The 25789-nt window shown below is 49.7% G+C and overlaps 1 protein-coding gene across 5 annotated transcripts; it reads left to right on the forward strand.

The window, feature by feature from the left end:
- The first annotated feature begins 111 nt into the window (after positions 1–111).
- On the forward strand, positions 112–25778 carry hectd1 (HECT domain containing 1). Of its 5 annotated transcripts, none has more exons than XM_079175192.1 (42): positions 112–277; positions 3425–3594; positions 4118–4267; positions 4448–4682; positions 6096–6323; positions 6411–6692; positions 7000–7270; positions 7746–7822; positions 8043–8141; positions 8284–8398; positions 8824–8998; positions 9209–9347; positions 9612–9782; positions 9979–10201; positions 10514–10989; positions 11395–11541; positions 11620–11714; positions 11806–11911; positions 11999–12133; positions 12210–12349; positions 12536–12859; positions 12950–13116; positions 13676–13852; positions 15450–16412; positions 18301–18522; positions 19068–19201; positions 19367–19523; positions 19642–19712; positions 19795–19946; positions 20028–20082; positions 20397–20628; positions 21604–21686; positions 21803–21930; positions 22158–22359; positions 22653–22790; positions 22999–23483; positions 23611–23769; positions 23884–23962; positions 24045–24138; positions 24433–24583; positions 24718–24862; positions 24957–25778. In XM_079175192.1, the coding sequence occupies exons 3-42, from the start codon at positions 4128–4130 to the stop codon at positions 25092–25094; spliced, it is 7710 nt and encodes a 2569-aa protein (XP_079031318.1). In that variant the 5' UTR covers positions 112–277; positions 3425–3594; positions 4118–4127; the 3' UTR covers positions 25095–25778. The 5 variants fall into 5 exon arrangements, with proteins under 5 accessions (XP_079031318.1, XP_079031321.1, XP_079031319.1 ...); XM_079175195.1 differs by having other exon boundaries at positions 15600–16412; XM_079175193.1 differs by having other exon boundaries at positions 3428–3594.
- Positions 25779–25789: the final 11 nt, after the last annotated feature.

Consider the following 25789-nt stretch of genomic DNA (forward strand, 5'->3'; position numbering starts at 1 on the left):
TTTTGGGGGAGAAAACATTTTTTAGGTAAAGTTTTACATTTCCGAGCTCAGGAGTAGCTCCTGAACGCCGCAGCATCAGTCCGCTCAGCGCTCCATTTCAGTCCTTCTTGTTCTGTGTTCTGTTCGCTCTCCGTCCGCTCTCACCTGTTTACACCAAATTTACCGAAGAAGAAGAAGAAATGGGAACGCCTTGATTTAACGCCTTCAACTCCGACAGTTGGACCTCTGGAGGACCTCAAGTCACGAGCGTCCAGAAGAGAGAGAAGAAGAGAAAACAGTGAGTGGTTCGTCTCGAGCCGGTGTCGATCGTGCAGGTTCGTCTCGAGCCGGTGTCGATCGTGCTGGTTCTTTCACCCCGGCTTCGCGCTGCGGCCTCTCGGCTCTCCCAGAACTCGAGCACCGTGGCTTCAGCGTCCGCAGCCCGAGGCCTAAAATACACAGGCCGCAGTTTGTGTGTTTTTTCTGTGTTTGTGAGGCGGTTGTTGCGGATATATATCGGTAATAAATGCGTTTTTTTACATCATTAAAACCCGATGACGCTGCTTTTATACTTAAGCTAACGTTAGCGTTTAAACTCGCTACCGTGGAGCTAATTGGATAACATTAGCTTTAGGGTTTTCTTTCGTTGTAACTGATTTTATTTATTTGCTTAATAACAAATTAACACCACGTTCGTCGTAACACTGTTGGACTCGTGTCTTTATGTTCGGGACATTTTATGGGAGTTGCAGTTTGTTTTTACCGGCCTGACAACATCGCAGTTGCTAATTAGCAAGTGATGCTAACAGCTAGCTTAATGCTGTGGCCGTTAAAACCCCTCTGAGTACCCGGATGTCACAACAGCTAGCTTTGTTAGCTGAACCACGTCATTCTCACTGTTTACTGTAACGACGAGTTTGTGACATTGTGTCAGTTTAGAAGTGTCAATCAAAGGGGGTTTCTATGGAAACACAGTCACGAGCACCACGTGACCGGGTTTTAGTTAATAACACAAAGACTAAATACTGGGTTTATATTTATATTAATATTATAAATTACTATATATTTAGTGTATGTATTAATATTATAAATTATATATATATATATGTATTTATAGTGTATGTATTAATATTATAAATTATTATAAATTATATAATTATTTATATGATAAATTATTATATATATTTATATAATAAATTATTATATATATATATATATATAATATGTAATTATATTGTATGTATTCATATTAAATGTTATATCTCTACTGGGTGTTTTATTTGAGAGTACAGTATTATATTATGTGCCACAGTTTGATGTATTTTATGTAATTTTTTAACTGATTTCTGAATCTCAGATTAATCACCATAATGTGTCTGTAGAAACATAATGCTTTTAATTTAGTAGTTTAGTAAGAATCCATTTCACAGATTATAATAATGTTTAAAGGTATGAGTGTGTGTGTGTGTGTGTGTCACTAAAGATTCATCTAGAACTCTATTGAGTTTATGTTCTGGAGCTTTCTATCAGGTCACACTGTCTTCCTCTGAGGGAGCTGGAGATGGTAACGTTTACATTATTCACGTCCTAAATCTCCATTTTAAGTCCAAAGGGATGTTAATGAAATGTTCATTTATTCTGACCAACAGACAGAAACCAAAGTTATTTAACGAGTTATAAGATCAGTTCTAAGATATCGACGGAACCCAGTCAGAGTGTCATCGTTCAGCTTCTATCTCCCGGTGTCTGTGGGACCAGACGAGCAGCTTCCTCTAGTTCCTGACATCGAACCGTCCAGTTCTTCATGTGCAGAGGATCAGTGATCGGCCTCAGTGTGAGAGATCCATGTGAAGGTTTCTTCATCAACGTGGTCAGATTCAGTGTTTCTACCGTTAAACCGGATCACAACACCTCTATAATCTGATATCTCACCAGATAACACCAGGAGGTGAAGAGATCTCATGATTTCTAGTTCTGATCACTTTATTTGAAGCACGCTGACGTCTGAAACGTGACACAGAGACACTATTCTGTTAAACATGACCGTGAACATCTGTTTCCTACAGTGTGTCACTGTGATGTTGAACAGCTGGATTAGACCTGAATATCAAAACGCTACCAAACAAACTGAGCGGACGTGAATCAAAGCCTCCTCTTCCTCTGAAGGATTGTATCTGCAGGTTGGTGTCTAAACCCAGTGAAGCACAGAAGAGTCTCTCCTGCTGTTACCTCTGAGTTCATCTGTCCCGGGACTCTATGGTGACCCAACACCTGCACCAGGGAACACCAAGCGCACAGGATGGGGCTTATTGGTCCAGTGGGGGTCTGGTCTCTCAGTCTGGTCTCTGGTCTCTGGTCTCTGGTCTGGTTAATCTGTTGATAAGAGGATCTGTCAGCACAGCCTGTTTGCAGACAGACAGCAGACTAATCATAGATTAATCTGCTGAGCTAGGAGGAGGAGGAGGAGGAGGAGGAGGAGGAGGAGGAGGAACAGGAACACGAGGAGGAGGAACACAACCATCAACAGTTCTATTGATGGTTGGATGATTGGTTCCTGGATCAGGTCTCTGCTGCATCTTATGGCCGACATGTGTATCGGTGTATCACCGACTATCAGCACATGTGTGTACCTCAGACTCCCAGAATCCTCTCTGATCCAGCAGTTACAGATGTGAAGCTTTTGGTAACATCTCAACAATCTCTCACTTGTTGTCATTGGTCTGCATGAATCCATGACGACATGTTTGTGTCAGACGTCCTTCATTCAGACCACTAGTTCACTGACCGTAGGAGAATAAAGCTTCGCCCGTGTGCTGTTACCTTCACTTCAACCTCTTTGTACTGAATGTTTCCTCCGACTGTCAGCTGATCACCAGCTCTTCATATCTCGTACTTCTCAACCTTCTCTGAGGTTACGATAACCTGCAGTCCTGTTTGAAGGGGGAAAAACCCCATGCGAGGAGTTCAGGTGCTGAGTGGCTGACGTGGATCTAAAGGAGCTCCACGGATCCTGAACTTCTGGATCGAGGTTCAGATCATGTGACTGTTTGTTGTCTTCATGAGGAGCGTTTTAAAACCGCTCTCCTCTCCAGCACGGTCTCCGTTAGACCGACGTCTTCAGGTGCAGTGGAGTCTGGAGACCACAGAAACATCTGAGAGAAGCCGTCACTAGAAGCTGCTGCTTTAAGAGAATACGTGGCAGCCGATTGGATGAACCGTCTGTCAATCAAAGCTAGTTTTCCATGTCGAAAAGCCTTCAGTGTCGTTCTTTGCTCTCCAGTTTTGATGGAACTGATGCTATTAGCATCTAAGCTAACCTGGTATGAATCAACTGTTGTCTCACACACACACACACCTAAGCCCCGCCCCTTTATCTGCCAGTAGCTCCTGATTGGTCCGTGCTCTGTCTGCATATCTAAATGTCTCCATTGTTTTTGTTTGTTAGCAGGTGATCAGACTACATGTCCCAGAATCCCCTGTGAGAGCTTCTTCTTCTCCTCTCGCCCGTGTTTCCGCTCTCCCTCCCTCCGGTTGGTTGGATGAGTCCCAAACAGCGACAGAACTGTGAGCAGTGATTGGGCGCTGAGCCGGACCGGGTAGCCAACGGGAAGCCAGGTGAGAGGTCATGTGATGATGATGATGATGATGATGATGATGATGATGATGATGACAGGCCTGTTAGAGCATAGGTTCTCTACCGCTCTGCTCTGTGAAGCTGGTCTCCATTAGCTCCACCATGCTACGGTTAGCTCAGTGTGGTGTCCACTTCATCATTTACACCTTTTTACACAACAAGAACTTCTCTTGGCCGGTCCGGTCACGGATGAATTCATTGACAAACTTTGTGGATATTTGAGTGAAGTTTCACCGAGAGTGAGAGTTCTGTGAGTTCGTCTCATTTTAGTCTGAAATATTTTGGGATTTCTGTTTGGATCAGTGGTAGAACTGTTTCAGGAGATTCAGTCTGTTCAAGGAATAAATGAACAAATGTTTCAGAACTTTATGTTTTTGTATTTGCCAAAGAAACAACCGACAAAAAGTCCTTGTTTATTAAAGCTCCTCATGAATGTATTTAGTCCCAGTGCATGCTGGGATAGCATGTTGGGAGTACTCTGCTGACCAGTGCGTGTCCCTGCAGGCTAGCCATCATGGCGGACGTGGACCCAGACACCCTGCTGGAGTGGCTGCAGATGGGGCAGGGCGACGAGCGGGACATGCAGCTCATCGCTCTGGAGCAGCTCTGCATGCTGCTGCTCATGTCTGACAACGTGGACCGCTGCTTCGAGACGTGAGTGTTCTTATCAGAGAGGGGGGGGGGACAGAGGGGGGAGGGGGAGAGAGACTGACTGACTGTTTTAGTTTGGAAAGTGTTTAACGCTGTCGTGAGGTCAGAGGTTAGCCGGCTGACAGCGTTTTCTCTCTCACTCTCGCTCTCTCTCTCTCTCTGTCTCTGTCTCTCTCTCTCCAGCTGTCCCCCTCGGACGTTCCTCCCGGCTCTCTGTAAGATCTTCCTGGACGAGAGCGCTCCGGACAACGTGCTGGAGGTCACGGCCCGAGCCATCACGTACTACCTGGACGTGTCGGCGGAGTGCACGCGGAGGATCGTGGGAGTGGACGGGGCCATCAAGGCGCTGTGCAACCGGCTGGTGGTGGTGGAGCTCAACAACAGGACCAGCAGAGACCTGGCCGAGCAGTGTGTGAAGGTAGGAGGAGGGAGGAGGGAGGAGGAGGGAGGAGGGAGGAGGAGGAGGAGGGAGGAGGAGGGAGGAGGAGGAGGGAGGAGGGAGGAGGAGGAGGGAGGGAGGAGGAGGAGGGAGGGAGGAGGAGGAAGGGAGGAGGAGGAGGAGGAGGAGGAGGAGGAGGAGGAGGAGGAGGAGGAGGGAGGAGGGAGGAGGAGGATGTTCACTGAGGATTATTGGGCATATCCCAAGTCTCTTAATTGCATCCTCGTTTCCCTCACTTGTGTCCTTTCCTTGCGTCTTAGTCCCTCCCACCAGGGATGCATGCAGGAAACGAGGATGCGAGGAGAGAGGAAACAAGGAAACATGTTGTAAGAGACATGAGACGTCCTTTCGTTCTTTCCTCAGAAGCGTCACGTGAAGCGAGTCTGTTTCTGATGACGAGGATCAGCTGATCACATCTGATCAGCTGTCAGTCGGCTTTAACAGCTGGAGAGACTTTAGAGGAGTTTGAGTCTGTTCTCATGATCACTGGACTAATAATAGTAACTAATAACACTAATAACTCATAAACACACAGTGATCGTCTCTGTAGTCTGTTAAACTGTGTTCATGAGATCAGGATCATCTCTACGGTGGAATGTTTTCGTCTTGTTTATGATTATTTGCGTCTGAACGTTTTAAACTGTGACGTCATCATGAAATAAGCAGAACATGATGATTGTTTCTCTTAAATGATGAAACTCATGAAACTCTGAATGATCCTCAGTGACTGAATGAAATGATGATCAATGATGTAAAGATCTCTCACTTTCATCCTTTCATCATGAAGTTACTGAGGAAACATCATGAAAACACTAATCTTTACTAAATGAAGGAAGTTGTTTGTGGTTCTTTTGTTGTTCAGACTACAATGAACATCTATTTAAACCAGAGAACAGATCAAATATAAACTAGAGTTTAATCTGATCGTCTTCACTCTGCTGTTAAACTCAGTCATCAGTCCGGCTGCAGCGTCCAATCACATGATGAGCACTGAGGGGGCGTGTCCTCCATTAACACACTTCCTGGAAGTCTGTTCTCGTGGTTCCTTGCTCATGACTCCTCCGTGGTCTCTCCTCCCTCCTCGCTCCTCCGAGCTCAATAAGACTGATGTTTTTCTTTCACGTACCAGATGATCTCCATACAGATGATGGATGACACTCTGGTGTCTGATCAGCATCTGTATGGGACTGAACAGCTGGTGCTGCATCCATCAGCGAGAGATGATCTCTGAGCTCATTGTTCAGCTGAGAATTTATTTAAAAGATTCTGGAACTTCTTGTGTTGCTGCTCAAGAAAGATTATGTGTTTACGTAAAAGAATAATAAAGACGTGGATGTTTTTGTGACTTCATTGTAGCAATAATCATGATTATTGCTATGCGTGTTGTTGTAGGTGCTGGAGCTGATCTGTACCCGGGAGTCTGGCGCCGTGTTCGAGGCCGGCGGTCTGAACTGTGTGCTGAGCTTCATCAGAGATAGCGGCCACCTGGTCCACAAAGACACGCTGCACTCCGCCATGTCCGTGGTGTCCCGGCTCTGCAGCAAGATGGAGCCTCAAGACTCGTCTCTGGAGACCTGCGTGGAGTCTCTGTCCAGCCTGCTCAAGCACGAGGACCACCAGGTAAACCCACGAGTCCACGTTTTTTGTTTTTAATCAGCTGTTTTTTTCCTTTCTTTGGCATAGCTAACGACTTCCTGTCCCCCAAAGGTATCGGATGGTGCTCTGCGCTGCTTCGCCTCATTGGCTGACAGGTTCACCCGCCGCGGCGTAGACCCCGCCCCTTTGGCCAAACACGGGCTGACGGAGGAGCTGCTGTCCCGCATGGCGGCCGCCGGCGGCACGGCGTCGGGCCCCGCCTCCTCCTGTAAGCCCGGCCGGACCTCGACAGGCGGCGCCCCCTCGGTGCCGGACTCCAAGCTGAGCAACCAGGTGTCGACCATCGTCAGCCTGCTGTCCACGCTGTGCAGAGGGTCGCCGCTCGTCACTCACGTAAGCTAACGTTAGCTTACGTGATCCAGATCAGACATCTGGATCTCAAGTTATCAGAGAAACGAGCTGAGCTAACGTTAGCATCAGACGTCTGGATCTCAAGTTATCAGAAACAAGCTGAGCTAACGTTAGCATCAGACGTCTGGATCTCAAGTTATCAGAGAAACTAGCTGAGCTAACGTTAGCATCAGACGTCTGGATCTCAAGTTATCAGAGAAACTAGCTGAGCTAACGTTAGCATCAGACGTCTGGATCTCAAGTTATCAGAGAAACTAGCTGAGCTAACGTTAGCTTCTCCCGTCTTCAGGACCTGCTGCGCTCGGCGCTGCCCGACTCCATGGAGTCCGCTCTGGGTGGAGACGAGCGCTGCGTGCTGGACACCATGCGGCTGGTGGACCTCCTGCTGGTTCTGCTGTTCGAGGGACGCAAGGCGCTGCCCAAGTCCACGGCCGGGTCCACGGGTCGGATCCCCGGACTGAGACGCCTCGACAGCTCTGGAGAGAGATCACACCGACAGCTCATCGACTGTATCCGCAGCAAAGACACCGACGCTCTTATAGACGCCATCGACACCGGAGGTGAGGGGAGGAGGAGGAGGAGGAGGAGGATAAAGAAGAAGAAGAGGAGGAGAAGAAATAAAGGAGAGGAGGAGAAAGATAAAGAGGAGAGGAGGAGGAGGAGGAGGAGGAGGAGGAGGAGACAGATAAAGGGGAGGAGGAGGAGGAGACAGATAAAGGGGAGGAGGAGACAAAGAAGAAGAGGAGGAGGAGGAGACAGATAAAGGGGAGGAGGAGGAGGAGACAGATAAAGGGGAGGAGGAGGAGGAGACAGATAAAGGGGAGGAGGAGGAGAAAGATAAAGAAGAGGAGTAGGGAGGAGAGGAAGAGGAGAAGGAAAGGAGGAGAGAGAGAGGAGATGGGAGGAGTCCTCCTGAAGGATGTCCTCCTCACCACATGATCTCTTGTAGATGTCTTGGTCCTGATGATGGTGTTTTCACGCTGTGCTCTAGAGTTCAGCCTCCGTCTTGTTTTAAAGCGTCTTCTCTGTGTTCAGCCTTTGAGGTGAACTTCATGGACGACGTGGGACAGACGCTGCTGAACTGGGCTTCAGCGTTCGGCACACAGGAGATGGTACGAAGTGATGAGCACAGACACCAGAGACCTCATGTCTCACTAACAATCATAACACATGTATTATCATTCTAATGGCTCATATATTATTATATATTATGATAATAAACATTATTATATTCAGTCATAATAAAAGTCACTATAATTATATTTATAACTGTTATGATACATATTACTAGAATATTAACAAATGTCTGACCAACTTGTTGTTGTTGTTCAGGTGGAGTTTCTATGTGAGAGAGGAGCGGACGTCAACAGAGGTCAGAGGTCATCTTCACTACACTACGCTGCCTGTTTCGGACGCCCACAAGTAGCCAAGGTAACACACAGACACACAGACACACACTCATAGACACACACACACACTCATTCAGATTCTGTGAAATGTTTTCCTTTCATGTAACTGTGTGTGTGTGTGTGTGTGTGTGTGTGTGTGTGTGTGTGTGTGTGTGTGTGTGTAGACTCTGCTGCGTCATGGAGCTAACCCTGACCTGAGAGACGAGGACGGGAAAACTCCTCTAGACAAAGCCAGAGAGAGAGGACACAGTGAGGTGGTGGCAATACTGCAGTCTCCTGGTGAGTACTCACACATAGTACTACTCTTAACTATCACATAGTACTACTGTTAACTATCACATACTATATATAAATACACATGTCGTAGAACATGAACAACATCAACACATCACACATGATTTACTCTCCTCATCATCCATTCACTGTAACTCATTCACACTGTGATGTTTACATGAAACGTGTTGACCTCAGAGTGTGATGAGGAGCAATGAGGAGTAATGAGGAGTAATGAGGAGCAATGAGGAGCAATGAGGAGTAATGACGAGTAATGAGGAGCAATGAGGAGCGTGTCCTGGTGTAAAGTGCTGCTGCCTCCAGGTGCTTCTCTTCACATCACGCTCCACATGAGAGTGGAGTAACAAACGCTCTGAGGAGCTGTTCAGTGTGTGGATCTGCTCTCACCAGCCTGTCGCTGTGTGCTTCAGGAGACTGGATGTGTCCCGTGAACAAAGGAGACGACAAGAAGAAGAAGGACGTGAACAAGGAGGAGGAAGAAGGAGGCGAGCCCAAAGGAGACCCAGAGATGGCTCCTATCTACCTGAGGAGACTTCTGCCTGTTTTTGCACAAACCTTTCAGCATACCATGCTGCCTTCTATTAGGTGAGGAGCTGTGAACGGGTCCCTGAAGGCCTCACCGTCCTCCTCGTTGGATTGGGGTGTATTTATTGTGTGTGTGTGTGTGTGTGTGTGTGTGTGTGTGTGTGTGTGTGTGTGTGTGTGTGTGTGTGTGTGTGTGTGTGTGTGTGTGTGTGTGTGTGTGTGTGTGTGTGTGTGTGTGTGTGTGTGTGTGTGTGTGTGTGTGTTTTTTAGGAAAGCCAGTCTGGCTCTGATCAGGAAGATGGTTCACTACAGCAGTGAAGTTCTGCTGAAGGAGGTGTGTGACAGCGAGACAGGACACCACCTCCCTACTGTGCTGGTGGAGATCACTGCTACTGTCCTGGACCAGGAGGTACACACACACACACACACACACACACACACACACACACACACACACACACACAGAGAGTTATACACACACACATAGAGATATTGTTTAAAGAAAACATGCTTTTCCATCCGGCGGCTAGTTTTTGGGGTTCAGAGGGTTAAACTCAACTCAAGGGCCACTTCCTTCTTTTTCTCCTGAATCTTTCAACCACACCTGTGATAACTCTTCTCATGGAGGAGGTCAGGACCGGTTCTTCTGACTGAACGTGTCTCTGTGTCTCAGGACGATGACGACGGCCACCTGCTGGCTCTGCAGATCATCAGAGACCTGGTGGACAAAGGAGGAGACGTCTTCCTCGACCAGCTGGCTCGACTGGGGGTCATCAGCAAGGTGTCCACTCTGGCTGGACCGGCGTCAGACGACGAGAACGAGGACGAAGCCAAACCTGAGAAGGTGTGTGTGTGTGTGTGTGTGTGTGTGTGTGTGTGTGTGTGTGTGTGTGTGTGTGTGTGTGTGTGTGTGTGTGTGTGTGTGTGTGTGTGTGTGTGTGTGTGTGTGTGTGTGTGTGTGTGAAAACCTGATGTTGTACGCTCATAGTTTCAGGGATACGTGTATCTGAAGACCTGTATCGTTGTTGCTCTTCCTTCAGGAGGAGGAGGCGCAGGAGGACGCGAGGGAGATCCAGCAGGGTAAGCCGTACCACTGGAAGGACTGGTCCATCATCAGAGGGAGGGACTGCCTCTACATCTGGTCCGACGCTGCCGCTCTGGAGCTCTCCAACGGATCCAACGGATGGTTCAGGTTCATCCTGGACGGGAAGCTGGCCACCATGTACTCCAGTGGGAGTCCAGAGGGGGGGTCGGACAGCTCCGGTAAGGGGGCGCAAAGGATCAGGTCTCACTTACTGCTCTCTGGGGTCTTTGTTGCTTCAACTCATGTCTTCTGTTTCTCCTCCTTCCTCTTAACTCTCCTCCCCATCATTTCCTCCTCTTTGCTCATCCCTCTCCTCTCCTCTCCTCCTGCCTCTCTCCTCCTGTCCTCGTCCTTTTCTCCTCCTTCTCCCCTCCCCTAATTTCTCTCTCTCCCCTCCTGTCTTATCCTCTATTCCTTTCCTCCTCTCTTCTACTCCTCCTCCTGTCTTCTCTCTACTTTCCTCCTCCTCCTCCTCCTCCCCCTCCCTGCAGAGTCTCGCAGTGAGTTCCTGGAGAAGCTCCAGCGTGCGAGGAGTCAGGTGAAACCAGTGACGTCCAGTCAGCCCATCCTGTCCAGCGTTGGTCCCAGTAAGCTGACGGTGGGTAACTGGTCTCTGACCTGCCTGAAGGACGGCGAGATCGCCATCCACAACTCAGACGGGCAGCAGGCCACCATCCTGAAGGAGGACCTGCCGGGCTTCGTGTTCGAGTCCAACCGAGGAACCAAACACTCGTTCACCGCCGAGACCTCGCTGGGCTCCGAGTTCGTGACGGGCTGGACGGGGAAGAGGGGCCGCAAGCTGAAGTCCAAGCTGGAGAAGACCAAGCAGAAGGTGAAGAGCATGGCGAGGGAGCTGTACGACGACCACTTCAAGGCCGTGGAGAGCATGCCCCGAGGGGTGGTGGTCACGCTGAGGAACATCTCCACGCAGCTGGAGTCGGCCTGGGAGCTGCACACCAACAGACAGGTACCCCAGCACCGTAAAGCTGCATTCTCTCTAGTGTCCACCAGGGGGCGACTCCTCTGGTTGTATAGAAGTCTATGAGAAAATGACTCTACTTCTCTCTTGATTTATTACCTCAGTAAACATTGTAAACATGAGTTTATGGTCTCAATCTCTAGTTTCAAGTCTTCTTCAATACAGCATGATGTTCATTTAGTAAATGATGGTCCATTTAGAGTCACACAGACCATAAAGCAGGGGATGCTTTAGGGGCGGGGCTACACAGTGATTGACAGATCCATGTTGAATTAAGCTGGTAATCAAGGCTGACCAATCAGAGGACACGTTGTGACTGATGGAGACCCAAACAGGAAGTGAACGTGGGCGTCTCACTCATCGCTTTCAACGGCCTCCGTTCTGTGTTCTCAGTGCATCGAAGGAGAGAACACGTGGAGGGACCTGATGAAGACGGCTCTGGAGAACCTGATCGTGGTGCTGAAGGATGAAAACACCATTTCACCGTATGAGATGTGCAGCAGTGGGCTGGTCCAGGCTCTGTTCACCGTCCTCAATAATGTGAGTAGTGTTCTTTAAACGTTAAACGTTGTCCTTAAAGACGTCGGGTGTTGATCTCTGTTGTCCGTCTGTGTGCAGAGCGTTGACCTGGACCTGAAACATGATTGTAAGCCTTTGATGGAGAGGATCAATGTCTTTAAGGCGGCTTTCAGCGAGAATGAAGACGATGAAAGGTAACGGTACCAAACACCAGCCGACAGCAAAGCGTTTAATCACTAACTTCTTCTTTTAAACAAGTTGAACTGTGTTTGTGTGCGTCTGCAGCCGACCAGCTGTTGCCTTAATCCGTAAACTGATAGCGGTCCTGGAGTCGATAGAACGTCTACCTCTGCACCTGTACGACACTCCGGGATCCTCATACAACCTGCAGGTGAGCCACCGTGTGGTCTGGATCCTGGTTCACCTTCTTCTTTGAGGCAGAAACCTCTTTGACTTTGACGGCGTTTGTGCTCGGCAGATCTTGACGAGGAGGTTGCGGTTCCGTCTGGAGCGAGCGCCCGGCGAGACGGCTCTGATCGACCGGACGGGTCGCATGTTGAAGATGGAGCCGCTCGCTACCGTGGAGTCTCTGGAGCAGTACCTGCTGAAGATGGTGAGGACCACTCTGATGTTGAACACTTTAGTTAGAGATCAAAACACTCGTTTTACTCCTCTTCCTCTTCCTCCAGGTGGCGAAGCAGTGGTACGACTTTGAGCGTTCGTCCTTCGTCTTTGTGAGGAAGCTGAGGGAAGGACAGACCTTCACCTTCAGACACCAACACGACTTTGACGAGAACGGAATCATCTACTGGGTCGGAACCAACGCCAAGTAAGAACATCAAGCTGTCAGTCTTTATCGTTGGTAATGAGCAGGGCAGAATTTCCTCCATTCAGTTGATTATTAACGATGTTAAATGAAGACTTTACTCTGTTGAGTTATTGGTTTTTAAGGGTGGAAGTTAATCAAAACGTTAAATCTTTATATCTAATCACGCCTCGTTTCTTCTCTGTTCAGGACGGCCTATGAGTGGGTGAACCCCGCTGCATATGGCCTCGTGGTGGTGACATCATCGGAGGGCCGTAACCTCCCCTACGGGCGTCTGGAGGACATCCTGAGTCGGGATAGCTCCGCCCTCAACTGCCACACCAACGACGACAAGAACGCCTGGTTCGCTGTCGACCTCGGCCTCTGGGTCATTCCCTCAGCGTACACCCTGAGACACGCCAGAGGTTACGGCCGCTCTGCGCTGAGGAACTGGGTGTTTCAGGTGTCGAAGGACGGTCAGAATTGGACGACTCTCTACACCCACGTAGACGACTGCAGCCTCAACGAACCGGGGTACGACGTTCCTCTGTGTCCCAGTAAAGTGATCACTTCATCAACTGTAGTGATCGACACAATCTGGACTAAATTTATTGTCTGTCTCAGGTCGACGGCCACATGGCCTCTGGACCCGTCCAAAGAGGAGAAGCAGGGCTGGAGACACATCCGGATCAAACAGATGGGGAAGAACGCCAGTGGTCAGACCCACTACCTGTCTCTGTCCGGCCTGGAGCTGTACGGCACAGTCACCGCCGTCTGTGAGGACCAGCTGGGTAAGACCGCCGGGATCAGGGACGTGGGGGTAGACTCTTGATACTGTAAACTCTATGATTTGGCTGCTAAATATTTACTGAAATGTAGATTTTGAAACCCCTCCAGCTTTGTTTGATCCCTCTGTAACCTCCGTCTCTCTCTGGCTCCTCCCCCTCTGTAACCTCCGTCTCTCTCTGGCTCCTCCCCCTCTGTAACCTCCGTCTCTCTCTGGCTCCTCCCCCTCTGTAACCTCTGGCTCCTCCCCCCTATGTAACCTCTCTCTCTCTGGCTCCTCCCCCTCTGTAACCTCTGGCTCTCTCTGGCTCCTCCCCCTCTGTAACCTCTGTCTCTCTCTGGCTCCTCCCCCTCTGTAACCTCCGTCTCTCTCTGGCTCCTCCCCCCTCTGTAACCTCCGTCTCTCTCTGGCTCCTCCCCCCTCTGTAACCGCTGTCTCTCTCTGGCTCCTCCCCCTCTGTAACCTCCGTCTCTCTCTGGCTCCTCCCCCTCTGTAACCTCCGTCTCTCTCTGGCTCCTCCCCCCTCTGTAACCTCCATCTCTCTCTGGCTCCTCCCCCCTCAGGTAAAGCCGTGAAGGAGGCGGAGGCTAACCTCCGTCGTCAGCGGCGTCTGTTCCGCTCCCAGGTGATGAAGTACATCGTCCCGGGGGCGCGGGTCGTCCGAGGCATCGACTGGAAGTGGCGCGACCAGGACGGCAACCCGTCCGCAGAGGGCACCGTCACCGGAGAGGCTCACAACGGTAAGACTCACCGACCAACCAGATCGACCGGCTGAGTTAACGTTTAATAACTTTTCATTGTCTGGAGTCCAGCTTCCGGTTTCAGAGGCTCGGTGTGGGAAGATATATTTGTTCCAGCAAGTTTATTTGTTTTCATGTTTTGGTGCCACGTTATTTGTCTTTGAGACGACTTTCAAAACAACACAAATCTAATAAATTTAAGTAGATTCAACTCAAGAGTTTGAGTTGTAGGGAGCTGCTGGTTCAGATATCTTCCCGCATGTTTTAACTGTGTGATCCGTGTCCTCAGCAGGTTCCTGTAGGACAGAAGGACCGTTCTGCAGTAACCCTCTTCTCACACGCACACACACACACACACACACACACACACACACACACACACACACACACACACACACACACACACACACACACACACACACACACACACACACACACGTCTAAATGCTCCAACAGGTCTCCTGGACAGTCGTCGTTAAATCAGGTCTAAATAAAAGTTCTGATTTGTGCTCGTACAATAACAAACACCCTCCTCCCTCCCTCCTCCCTCCTTCCTCCCTCCTTCCTCCCTCCTTCCCTCCTTCCCTCCTCCCTCCCTCCCTCCTTCCCTCCTCCCTCCTCCTCCTCCTCCTCCTCCTCCTCCTCCTCCTCGTTGGTGTTTCTGTGTTTTCACTCAGATCGGATGTTTCTGTCGGTGAGCTGAACCAGCAGCTCTCGTTGATTCATCTTTTTAAATCAAACCAGGATTGTTGTTGTTTCTCGGTTCAATTTCTCTCTTTTGTGGCTTTGACGCTTTTTTTGCATTTTGCAAGAAATATTTTTCTGCTTTTTGCTTTTGATGGTCATTTTTCTGTGACTTGTGTTCATGTTTTCCTCTTTCATCGCTCCACCTGGACCCAAAGCTCCTCCAGTGGAGTGTTGAAATGTTAATATGTGAACATTATATTAATATTAATGGAGATAATGCACACCCGTTCTTTGTCACTCTGAAGAAACGACTGCTCTGAAGATCTACAGATAAATGTCAAATAATCAATGAGTACAATACAATTAGCTAATATGTTGATTTCCTGTATTTATTCTAAAAAAGATCTGATATTTAAGATGCTTAAAGACAAACAAAACAAAATGTCTTCTGCTGAGTCATGTAAAAACATGGACGTTTGTCCTGAAAACAAACCGATAAATACAAACAGAAGCACACGGCTCATTAGTATGCAGCATCTTTATATATTTATAAATTAATAACTATGTGTTCGTTGTTGCTGCACCTTTAAAGTCACAGTTTTTCATCTCTTTTGTTCCGTCTTTCTAAAATGATTTTCAATATGTACAAACATGCAGAGTAATTATATTTTAATTACAGCAATAACATAAAAACTCAAGGCCTTGATACAGAACAGTGCTTTAATATATTTCCACGTTCTAAAGCCGGGTTTCCTTGTGGTCCAGTGTGGAGCTGCTCTGACTGTACGCTGCTCCTCTGCTGTCTGTCTGCCTCCCTCTACCACTCTGTCTCTCTCTCTGTCTGTCTCTCTCTCTGCCGGGTCTCTGACATCCATCCGTCCGTCTCCCTCCTATCTCTCTGTCCATCCAGGCTGGATTGATGTAACCTGGGATGCCGGCGGCTCTAACTCTTACCGTATGGGCGCCGAAGGAAAGTTTGACCTCAAGCTTGCTCCAGGGTACGACCCTGAGTCGGCTGCCACAGCGCCGTCACCCAAACCTGTCTCATCCACTGTTTCAGGCCCCGCCTCCTCCACGGTGGGACCATCCGCGACGCCGGCGGCCAGCGGCAGCACCACGACCACCACCTCCTCCTCGTCCTCCTCCACCACGTCGTCGTCCTCGCAGCAGCAGTCGTGGAGCAGCCTGGTGAAAAATAACTGTCCCGACAAGGGCGGGGCCACGTCGCTGGGCGGGGCCAGCTCCTCCAGCAGGAAGGGCAGCAGCAGCTCCGTGTGCAGCGTGGCCTCCTCCTCCGACATCAGCCTGAGCTCGTCCGCGGGGCTGCCGGGCGCTGGAGGTCTGCGTCTGGAGAGGAGGGCCGAGGGGCTGCTGCTGGACCAGGGATCCGGTTTTGGAGGACTAACTGGGGTCGAGCCCATCGTCGTGCTGTCCTCCGCGGCGGAGGGCGGCTCCGGCTCGGCGTCGAGCACCGGCACGCTCACCGCCGACACGCCCGCCCCGGGCGACGAAGCCAGAAACAAGGACTCCTCCGACCCGGCCACGGCGATCTCCATGGGGCTGGTGAGCGTGAGCTCGCCCGACGTCAGCTCCGTGTCGGAGTCGTCCGGCAAGGACGCGCCTTCCCAGAGGCCTCTCTGCTCAGCGGCTAACACCCGGCTGTCCGTCAGCTCGCTGCTGGCCGCCGGCGCCCCCATGAGCTCCAGCGCCAGCGTGCCCAACCTGTCGTCTCGGGAGGCCAGCCTCATGGAGTCCTTCGTCCGCCGCGCACCCAACATGTCGCGCACCAACGCCACCAACAACATGAACCTGAGCCGCAGCAGCAGCGACAACAACACCAACACGCTGGGCAGGAACGTCATGAGTACTGCTAGTGAGTACTGCAATATTACTACACTAATACTACACTGTAACTGTAGTGAGTAGTGCAGTATTACTACACTAATACTACACTGTAACTGTAGTGAGTAGTGCAGTATTACTACACTAATACTACACTGTAACTAGTGAGTAGTGCAATATTACTATACTAATACTACACTGTAACTAGTGAGTAGTGCAATATTACTACACTAATACTACACTGTAACTAGTGAGTAGTGCAATATTACTACACTAATACTACACTGTAACTAGTGAGTAGTACAATATTACTACACTAATACTACACTGTAACTAGTGAGTAGTGCAGTATTACTACACTAATACTACACTGTAACTAGTGAGTAGTGCAATATTACTACACTAATACTACACTGTAACTAGTGAGTAGTACAATATTACTACACTGTAACTAGTGAGTAGTGCAGTATTACTACACTAATACTACACTGTAACTAGTGAGTAGTGCAATATTACTACACTAATACTACACTGTAACTAGTGAGTAGTACAATATTACTACATTAATACTACACTGTAACTAGTGAGTAGTACAATATTACTACACTAATACTACACTGTAACTAGTGAGTAGTGCAATATTACTACACTAATACTACACTGTAACTAGTGAGTAGTACAATATTACTACACTAATACTACACTGTAACTAGTGAGTAGTGCAGTATTACTACACTAATACTACACTGTAACTAGTGAGTAGTGCAATATTACTACACTAATACTACACTGTAACTAGTGAGTAGTACAATATTACTACACTGTAACTAGTGAGTAGTGCAGTATTACTACACTAATACTACACTGTAACTAGTGAGTAGTGCAATATTACTACACTAATACTACACTGTAACTAGTGAGTAGTACAATATTACTACACTAATACTACACTGTAACTAGTGAGTAGTACAATATTACTACACTAATACTACACTGTAACTAGTGAGTAGTGCAATATTACTACACTAATACTACACTGTAACTAGTGAGTAGTGCAATATTACTACACTAATACTACACTGTAACTAGTGAGTAGTGCAATATTACTACACTAATACTACACTGTAACTGTAGTGAGTAGTGCAGTATTACTACACTAACACTACACTGTCTCTGTAGTGAGTAGTGCAGTATTACTACACTAACACTACACTGTCTCTGTAGTGAGTAGTGCAGTATTACTACACTAACACTACACTGTCTCTGTAGTGAGTAGTGCAGTATTACTACACTAATACTACACTGTCTCTGTAGTGAGTAGTGCAGTATTACTACACTAATACTACACTGTCTCTGTAGTGAGTAGTGCAGTATTACTACACTAATACTACACTGTCTCTGTAGTGAGTAGTGCAGTATTACTACACTAATACTACACTGTAACTGTAGTGAGTAGTGCAGTATTACTACACTAACACTACACTGTCTCTGTAGTGAGTAGTGCAGTATTACTACACTAATACTACACTGTCTCTGTAGTGAGTAGTGCAGTATTACTACACTAATACTACACTGTAACTGTAGTGAGTAGTGCAGTATTACTACACTAATACTACACTGTCTCTGTAGTGAGTAGTGCAGTATTACTACACTAATACTACACTGTCTCTGTAGTGAGTAGTGCAGTATTACTACACTAATACTACACTGTCTCTGTAGTGAGTAGTGCAGTATTACTACACTAATACTACACTGTAACTGTAGTGAGTAGTGCAGTATTACTACACTAATACTACACTGTCTCTGTAGTGAGTAGTGCAGTATTACTACACTAATACTACACTGTCTCTGTAGTGTAGCTGTGTTCTAACGAGCTTCACCTGCTTCTGTCCACTAACCGCCATCTTGTCTGTTTGCAGCTTCTCCTCTCATGGGGGCTCAGAGCTTTCCTAACCTCACCAGCACCGGCACCACGTCCACCGTTACCATGTCAACCTCCATAGTAACCAGCAGCAATAACGTTGCCACGGCAACCACCGGTCTGTCAGTGGGACAGTTGCTAAGCAACACCCTGACGACCAGCCTGACGTCCACGTCCAGCGAGAGCGACACGGGACAGGAAGCTGAGTTCTCTCTCTATGGTACACACACACACACACACACTAGACACACACACACACACTAGACACACACACACACACTCTCTGGTCGTGCTGCATTAATCTCTAACTCTTCCTTCATGAGCAGCTGAATGATCTCACTAATTATTAACGTTATTGGAGCTGAATGAGATGATGTTGGTTCATCTGGTTACTGATACAGTTTGGATCAGTGTTGGTTTCATTAACAGTAATATTCTGAGAAACATGTCACAGATTTATGAGATAAAACCTCAAATCAGTTTTCTCTCTCAATGGATCCACAGTCTGGATGCTGAAGATGAACCGTTAGTGGGCTAGATATGAAGATATATATATATAGATATATATATATATATCTATATATATATCTAATACACACAGCGACGAGTTAGAAGTGGACCAGCAGCAATGTTTGATCCGCATCACAGGAGAACTGATGAGCAGAGGAGGACTCAGAGGGTTGGTGCTCTGACTCCGGTCTGCTCATCGTCGTTATCAACGTATGAAGATGAGTTGAAGACGTTGCTCTCGTGTCTTCTCTGCAGACTTCCTGGACAGCTGTCGTGCTAACACGCTATTGGCCGAGCTGGACGACGAGGAGGACCTCCCAGAGCCCGACGACGACGACGACGAGAACGAAGACGACAATCAGGAGGACCAGGAGTACGAGGAGGTCCTGGTAATACACCTTTATATTCTTTAATAATATACCTGTAGATCATCACTCAGCTGGGCTGAGCAACAGGAAGTGATGTCAGAGGGTGTGTGTGTGTGTGTGTGTGTGTGTGTGTGTGTGTGTGTGTGTGTGTGTGTGTGTGTGTGTGTGTGTGTGTGTGTGTCGCAGGAGGAGGAGGAGTACGAGACCAAAGGAGGTCGCAGGAGGACGTGGGACGACGACTTTGTCCTCAAGAGACAGTTCTCTGCTCTGGTCCCCGCGTTTGACCCCAGACCAGGAAGAACCAACGTCCAGCAGACCACCGACCTGGAGATCCCCCAGCCAGGTACCCCACACACACAGACCTACACACACACACACACACACACACACAGACCTACACGCACACACACATACATACATATGAATTCTATTTGAGTATTTAAACCTGTTTCTCCTGACAGGAACTCCTCGCTCGGAGGTGCAGGAGGAGGTGGAGTGTGCTCCGTCTCCTCACCTCTCTCTCACCCTGAAGGTACGACGTCACATGACCACCAATCAGCTGAGCTCGTCAGGAAACATCAGTAGAACGTTAACGTGCGTGTGTGTGTGTTCAGGTGGCCGGTCTAGGGACGACCCGGGAGGTGGAGCTTCCTCTGTCCAACTACAAGTCCACCATCTTCTACTACGTCCAGCGGCTGCTGCAGCTCTCCTGCAACGGAGCCGTGAAGACGGACAAGCTGCGGCGCATCTGGGAGCCCACGTACACGTAAGAGTCCAGAACCGGAGGCAGAACCAGGTCCAATGTGACGTGAACCGGGTCTGACGTGTTGTGTTTCTGGTCCCGCAGGATCATGTACAGAGAGCTGAAGGACTCTGAGAAAGAGAAGGAGAGCGGGAAGATGGTGAGACATCACTGCTTTCTCTCTCAAAAGGAGTGTCCTCTTTCCAACGGTCCTTGAACACATCATGTGTGACGCTTCAGTCAGGAAACAAATAATCAGATCTTAAGATCATATTTCATTCTTCATGTTGTTATAAATGTCTCCTCTAATAAAGAGTTCACTTTCACCAGAGTGTGAAACATTCAGCTGTGAAACTATGACGTCATTGATTCATGTGAGACCAGCAGTCACGTGACCACAGACCAGAGAGGACTACATGTGTCTATTTATATGTCCAATGGAACCCACCTGACCTCTGCCCCCCCCCCCCACAGGACCTGTGTGAACACAGCATCAGTATATCGGGGGGGCGCTCCGGCGGTCTGAGCCCCGGATCGGTCTCGGCCAATCAGAGCAGCGAGATCCTGTGCGTTGCCCGGGAGATGGCGCAGGCGAAGGCCGGCTGCAGCCAGAACGCCTGCGGAGTCGAAGACGTCCTGCAGCTGCTGCGCATCCTCTACATCATCGGAGGAGACGGAGCAGCCAACACACACACACTGCAGGAGGGTACGCACGCACACACACACACACACACACACACACACACACACACACACACACACACACACACACACACACACACACACACACACACACACACACACACACACACAGAGTTTATTGCTCCGTGGTGTTTTAAAGGTTCTGTGAGGAGATCTGTGATCTTGTGGTCAGTGTGACTCTACAGACTGTTCTTACAGAACATTAAAGGCGGGTCTCATGGTTCTCATGGTCCTCATGGGTCTCATGGGTCTCACGGGTCTCATGGGTCTCATGGGTCTCATGGTCCTCATGGGTCTCATGGGTCTCATGGTCCTCATGGTCCTCATGGGTCTCATGGGTCTCATGGTTCTCATGGTCCTCATGGGTCTCATGGTCCTCATGGGTCTCATGGTTCTCATGGTCCTCATGGTCCTCATGGGTCTCATGGTTCTCATGGTCCTCATGGGTCTCATGGTCCTCATGGTTCTCATGGTCCTCATGGGTCTCATGGGTCTCATGGTCCTCATGGTCCTCATGGTCCTCATGGGTCTCATGGTCCTCATGGTTCTCATGGTCCTCATGGGTCTCATGGGTCTCATGGTCCTCATGGTCCTCATGGTCCTCATGGGTCTCATGGGTCTCATGGTCCTCATGGGTCTCATGGGTCTCATGGTCCTCATGGTCCTCATGGGTCTCATGGGTCTCATGGTCCTCATGGGTCTCATGGTTCTCATGGTCCTCATGGTCCTCATGGGTCTCATGGTCCTCATGGGTCTCATGGTTCTCATGGTCCTCATGGTCCTCATGGGTCTCATGGTTCTCATGGTCCTCATGGTCCTCATGGTCCTCATGGGTCTCATGGTTCTCATGGTCCTCATGGGTCTCATGGGTCTCATGGTCCTCATGGTTCTTATGGTTCTCATGGTCCTCATGGTCCTCATGGTCCTCATGGGTCCCGTAGTACTGATGAACTGACCTCTTGATGCTTTGTGTCCTCAGACTTTGATGAGCTGCAGTTCAACGCGTCTCCAGAAGAGTTCACCAGCAAGAAGATCACCACCAAGATCCTGCAGCAGATCGAGGTCCGCTCACCACTTCCTGTCTGCAGAGAGACGCTTGTTGTTGTTGTTGTTGTTGTTGTTGTTTGAATGTAAACAGGATGTTGATGTGAGTGTTTCCTCGTTCCCTCGTTTCCTAGGAGCCTCTGGCTCTGGCCAGTGGAGCTCTGCCCGACTGGTGTGAACAGCTCACCTCCAAGTGTCCGTTCCTCATCCCCTTTGAGACCCGACAGCTCTACTTCACCTGCACGGCGTTCGGAGCGTCCAGGTGAGTCTGAGGGACGGACGTCAGTAAGAGAACATAATATGATGCATGAAGGAGTCAGAGGACCCCTAAACACTGAATCACTGCTGAAGAACTGGATTTAAAAGATCATAAACCTTTTGAGTTCAGACATTCATCAACCCTTAAACTCATTATATATCTTTATATATATATAGATATCTCTCTCTCTCTCTCTTTAACTTGACCTCTGACCCCGGTGTGTCCTGCAGGGCGATCGTGTGGCTCCAGAACCGGCGGGAGGCCACCATGGAGCGGTCCCGTCCGTCCACCACGGTGCGGCGGGACGACCCCGGTGAGTTCAGGGTCGGTCGGCTGAAACACGAGCGAGTGAAAGTCCCCCGAGGAGAAGCCATGATGGAGTGGGCGGAGTCAGTCATGCAGCTGCACGCGGACAGGAAGTCGGTGCTGGAGGTGAGACGACGTTCTTCACAATAAAAGACCATCGATGTGTTAACAGACTCAAGGGCCTCTTGCTACTTCTGGAGCTTTTGATCAGATCAAACAGACCTTTAAAGTAGTGAGATTACTCTCATCCTGAAGATGCTCTACTGTCGCTAAGCAACCAGACGATTCATTCATACAATCATCATCATTTCTTCATCGTTCTCTCTGCAGAACTAAATGAAGTACCGACAGTAGAACCCATACCGACGGGTTCTACTACTGCAGAACCAGGTTTCTGACGCCGTGTGTTCTGTGTTCAGGTGGAGTTCCAGGGCGAGGAGGGAACCGGTCTGGGTCCGACTCTGGAGTTCTACGCTCTGGTGGCCGCTGAGTTCCAGAGGACGTCTCTGGGGATCTACCTGTGTGACGACGACTTCCCCGACGACGAGTCCAGACAGGTGCACGCACACGCGCACGCACACAGACACACACACACACACACACACACAGACACACACACACAGACACACACACACGCGCGCGCACGCAAACACACACGCACACAGACACACACACGCACACACACACGCGCACACAGACACACGCACACACACACACCCCTCCTCTATCGTCTGAGTGAATAAACCTGGTCTCTGTGGGTCTCAGGTGGATCTGGGCGGTGGTCTGAAGCCTCCTGGGTTCTACGTGCAGCGCTCCTGCGGTCTGTTCCCGGCTCCGTTCCCTCAGGACAGCGAGGAGCTGGAGCGGATCACCAAGCTCTTCCACTTCCTGGGCGTCTTCCTGGCCAAGTGCATCCAGGACAACCGGCTGGTGGACCTGCCGGTCTCTCAGCCCTTCTTCAAGCTGCTCTGCATGGGGGACATCAAGTCCAACATGAGCAAGCTGCTGTACCAGAGCCGCGGGTCCCCGCCGGGCCACGACGCCGACCGGCCCAACCCGCTGCCCTTCCTGCTGCTGTCCGAGCTGCAGTCGGAGGCGTCCACCGAGGAGAGCCAGGAGACCTACTCCGTGGGGAGCTTTGACGAGGACTCCAAGTCAGAGTTCATCATGGACCCCCCCAAACCAAAACCGCCCGCCTGGTACCACGGCATCCTCACCTGGGACGACTTCCAGCTCGTCAACCCGCACAGGTGAGCGGAGAGAGAGAGCAGCGTTTACCTAAACCCTCGTTCATCATTAATCACCATGTTTCATTGTTCCTCCTCCTCCTCCTCCTCCTGCCCCGCCTCCTGGTCTTTGCCCCCCCCCCCCCTGCAGGGCTCGTTTCCTGAAGGAGGTGAAGGAGCTGGCGGTGAAGAGGAGGCAGATTCTGTCCAGTAAGAGTCTGTGTGAAGATGAGAAGAACACCAGACTCCAGGACCTGATGCTGAGGAACCCTCTGGGATCTGGACCGCCCCTCAGCATCGAGGACCTCGGGTAAGACCACGTCCCCACAGCGTAACCTCTGGTCTCCAGTTCACCTTCAGTGAAACCACTATACCTGGTCTGGTCCGGTCCTGCTGGACTAACTGGTGGTCTTGTCGTCCTCAGGTTGAACTTCCAGTTCTGTCCGTCCTCCAAGGTTCACGGGTTCTCGGCTGTGGATCTGAAACCAAACGGAGACGACGAGGTAAAGACCACGTCTGAGTTCTGAGGTGTTGATGGATCCACATCAGGGTTCTGGTTCCTGAACACCTCCTGGTTTCTTACAGATGGTGACGATGGAGAACGCTGAGGAGTACGTGGAGCTGATGTTTGACTTCTGTATGCACACGGGGATCCAGAAGCAGATGGAGGCCTTCAGAGGTACACACACACACACACACACACACACACACACACACACACACACACACACACACACACACACACACACACACCTGTCTGTTACTCATGAGGAGAATCAACATTAAACCATGAAAAAATGTAAAGAAAACAATTAAACAATCCTTCTGTCTCATCCTCCTCTCTCCTCTCCTCTCTCCTCTCTCCTCTCCTCTCTCCTCTTCTCCTCCTCCTCCTCCTCCCCTCTCTCCTCTTCTCCTCCTCTCCTCTCTCCTCTCTCCTCTCTCCTCCCCTCTCTCCTCTTCTCCTCCTAAGAGGGATTCAATCGAGTGTTCCCGATGGAGAAGTTGAGTTCCTTCAGCCATAAAGAGGTTCAGATGATCCTCTGTGGGAACCAATCACCATCCTGGACCACTGATGACATCATCAACTACACAGAACCAAAGCTGGGTTTCACCAGAGACAGGTGGGTCCCCTTAGACGGGTGGGTCCCCTTAGACGGGTGGGTCCCCTTAGACGGGCGAGCGCCCCCCCTTAAGACCCGGACGGGCGAGAGCCCCCTCAGTCCGGTGCGTGACCTCTGACCTCTGACCCCTGCAGTCCCGGCTTCCTGCGGTTCGTCAGAGTTCTCTGCGGGATGTCGTCTGACGAGAGGAAGGCGTTCCTCCAGTTCACCACCGGCTGCTCCACGCTGCCCCCCGGAGGCCTCGCCAACCTGCACCCCCGCCTCACCATCGTCCGCAAGGTACGCCGCTCTCTGATTGGCTCTCGATCTCGTACGTGTACTTTGAGCTTCAGTGAAGTTGTTTTCTTGTTTCCTCGGCTCTGATTGGCTGCAGGTGGACGCCACAGACTCCAGCTACCCGTCGGTGAACACCTGCGTCCACTACCTGAAGCTGCCCGAGTATTCCTCCGAGGACATCATGAGGGAGCGCCTGTTAGCCGCCACCATGGAGAAAGGCTTCCACCTCAACTGACCTCCTCACTGAGCACGCTCCTCACGTGACGGACAGATCAGCCGGCCAATCGCAACCTGCCGACTGCCGGAGGACGAGGAGGAGGATTTATGTTTGAACGAAAAAAAAAGCTCACATCCTTAAGCTCCCTCGCCTCCTTCCCTTGTGTCCTCGTGTCCTTCAGGCTGGTGTGTGTGTGTGTGTGTGTGTGTGTGTGTGTGTGTGTGTGTGTGTGTGTGTGTGTGTGTGTGTGTGTGTGTGTGTGTGTGTGTGTGTGTGTGTGTGTGTGTGTGTGTGTGTGTGTGTGTGTGTGTGTGTGTGTGTGTGTGTGTGTGTGTGTGTGTGTGTGTGTGTGTGTGTGTGTGTGTGTGTTGACCTTCCTCCTCCTCCTCCTCCTCAGTTTAGTGCCTGGTTTGACTCATAGCTTCAGTTCCTCCTCCTTCAAACGATCATGCTCCTCCTCCTGCTCCTCCCCGTTTTCTTTGAAGCTCTTTGTTTCGTGTGGACGGTTTCTTTGGGTTGTTTTGTGGCCCGGCTGTAGAGTCTCTAGAGACCAGACGCTCTGCTCCCCTCTTGTATTTTCTTTGTATATTATTATAAACATTTATTTAACTCAAGTTGCAGTTTGAGGTAAAAAACAGATATTTTCAAATGTGTATGCTCCAAAAAAATAATCATTAAAATGTTTGCAAAGTATGAAGTAAAGCTGGAGTCCT

Source organism: Pholis gunnellus (assembly GCF_910591455.1).
Source record: "Pholis gunnellus genome assembly, chromosome: 15".
Taxonomy (NCBI): domain Eukaryota; kingdom Metazoa; phylum Chordata; class Actinopteri; order Perciformes; family Pholidae; genus Pholis; species Pholis gunnellus.

What these genes read in the sequence shown, in the direction of transcription:
- hectd1 (XM_079175192.1), top strand. Translation starts at nt 4,128, where the DNA reads ATGGCGGACGTGGACCCAGACACCCTGCTGGAGTGGCTGCAGATGGGG. An exon ending in AGAAGGAGAGCGGGAAGATG is followed by an intron (nt 20,083 to 20,396) that starts GTGAGACATCAC and finishes CCCCCCCCACAG; the next exon opens with GACCTGTGTGAACACAGCAT. An exon ending in CAGCTCGTCAACCCGCACAG is followed by an intron (nt 23,484 to 23,610) that starts GTGAGCGGAGAG and finishes CCCCCCCTGCAG; the next exon opens with GGCTCGTTTCCTGAAGGAGG.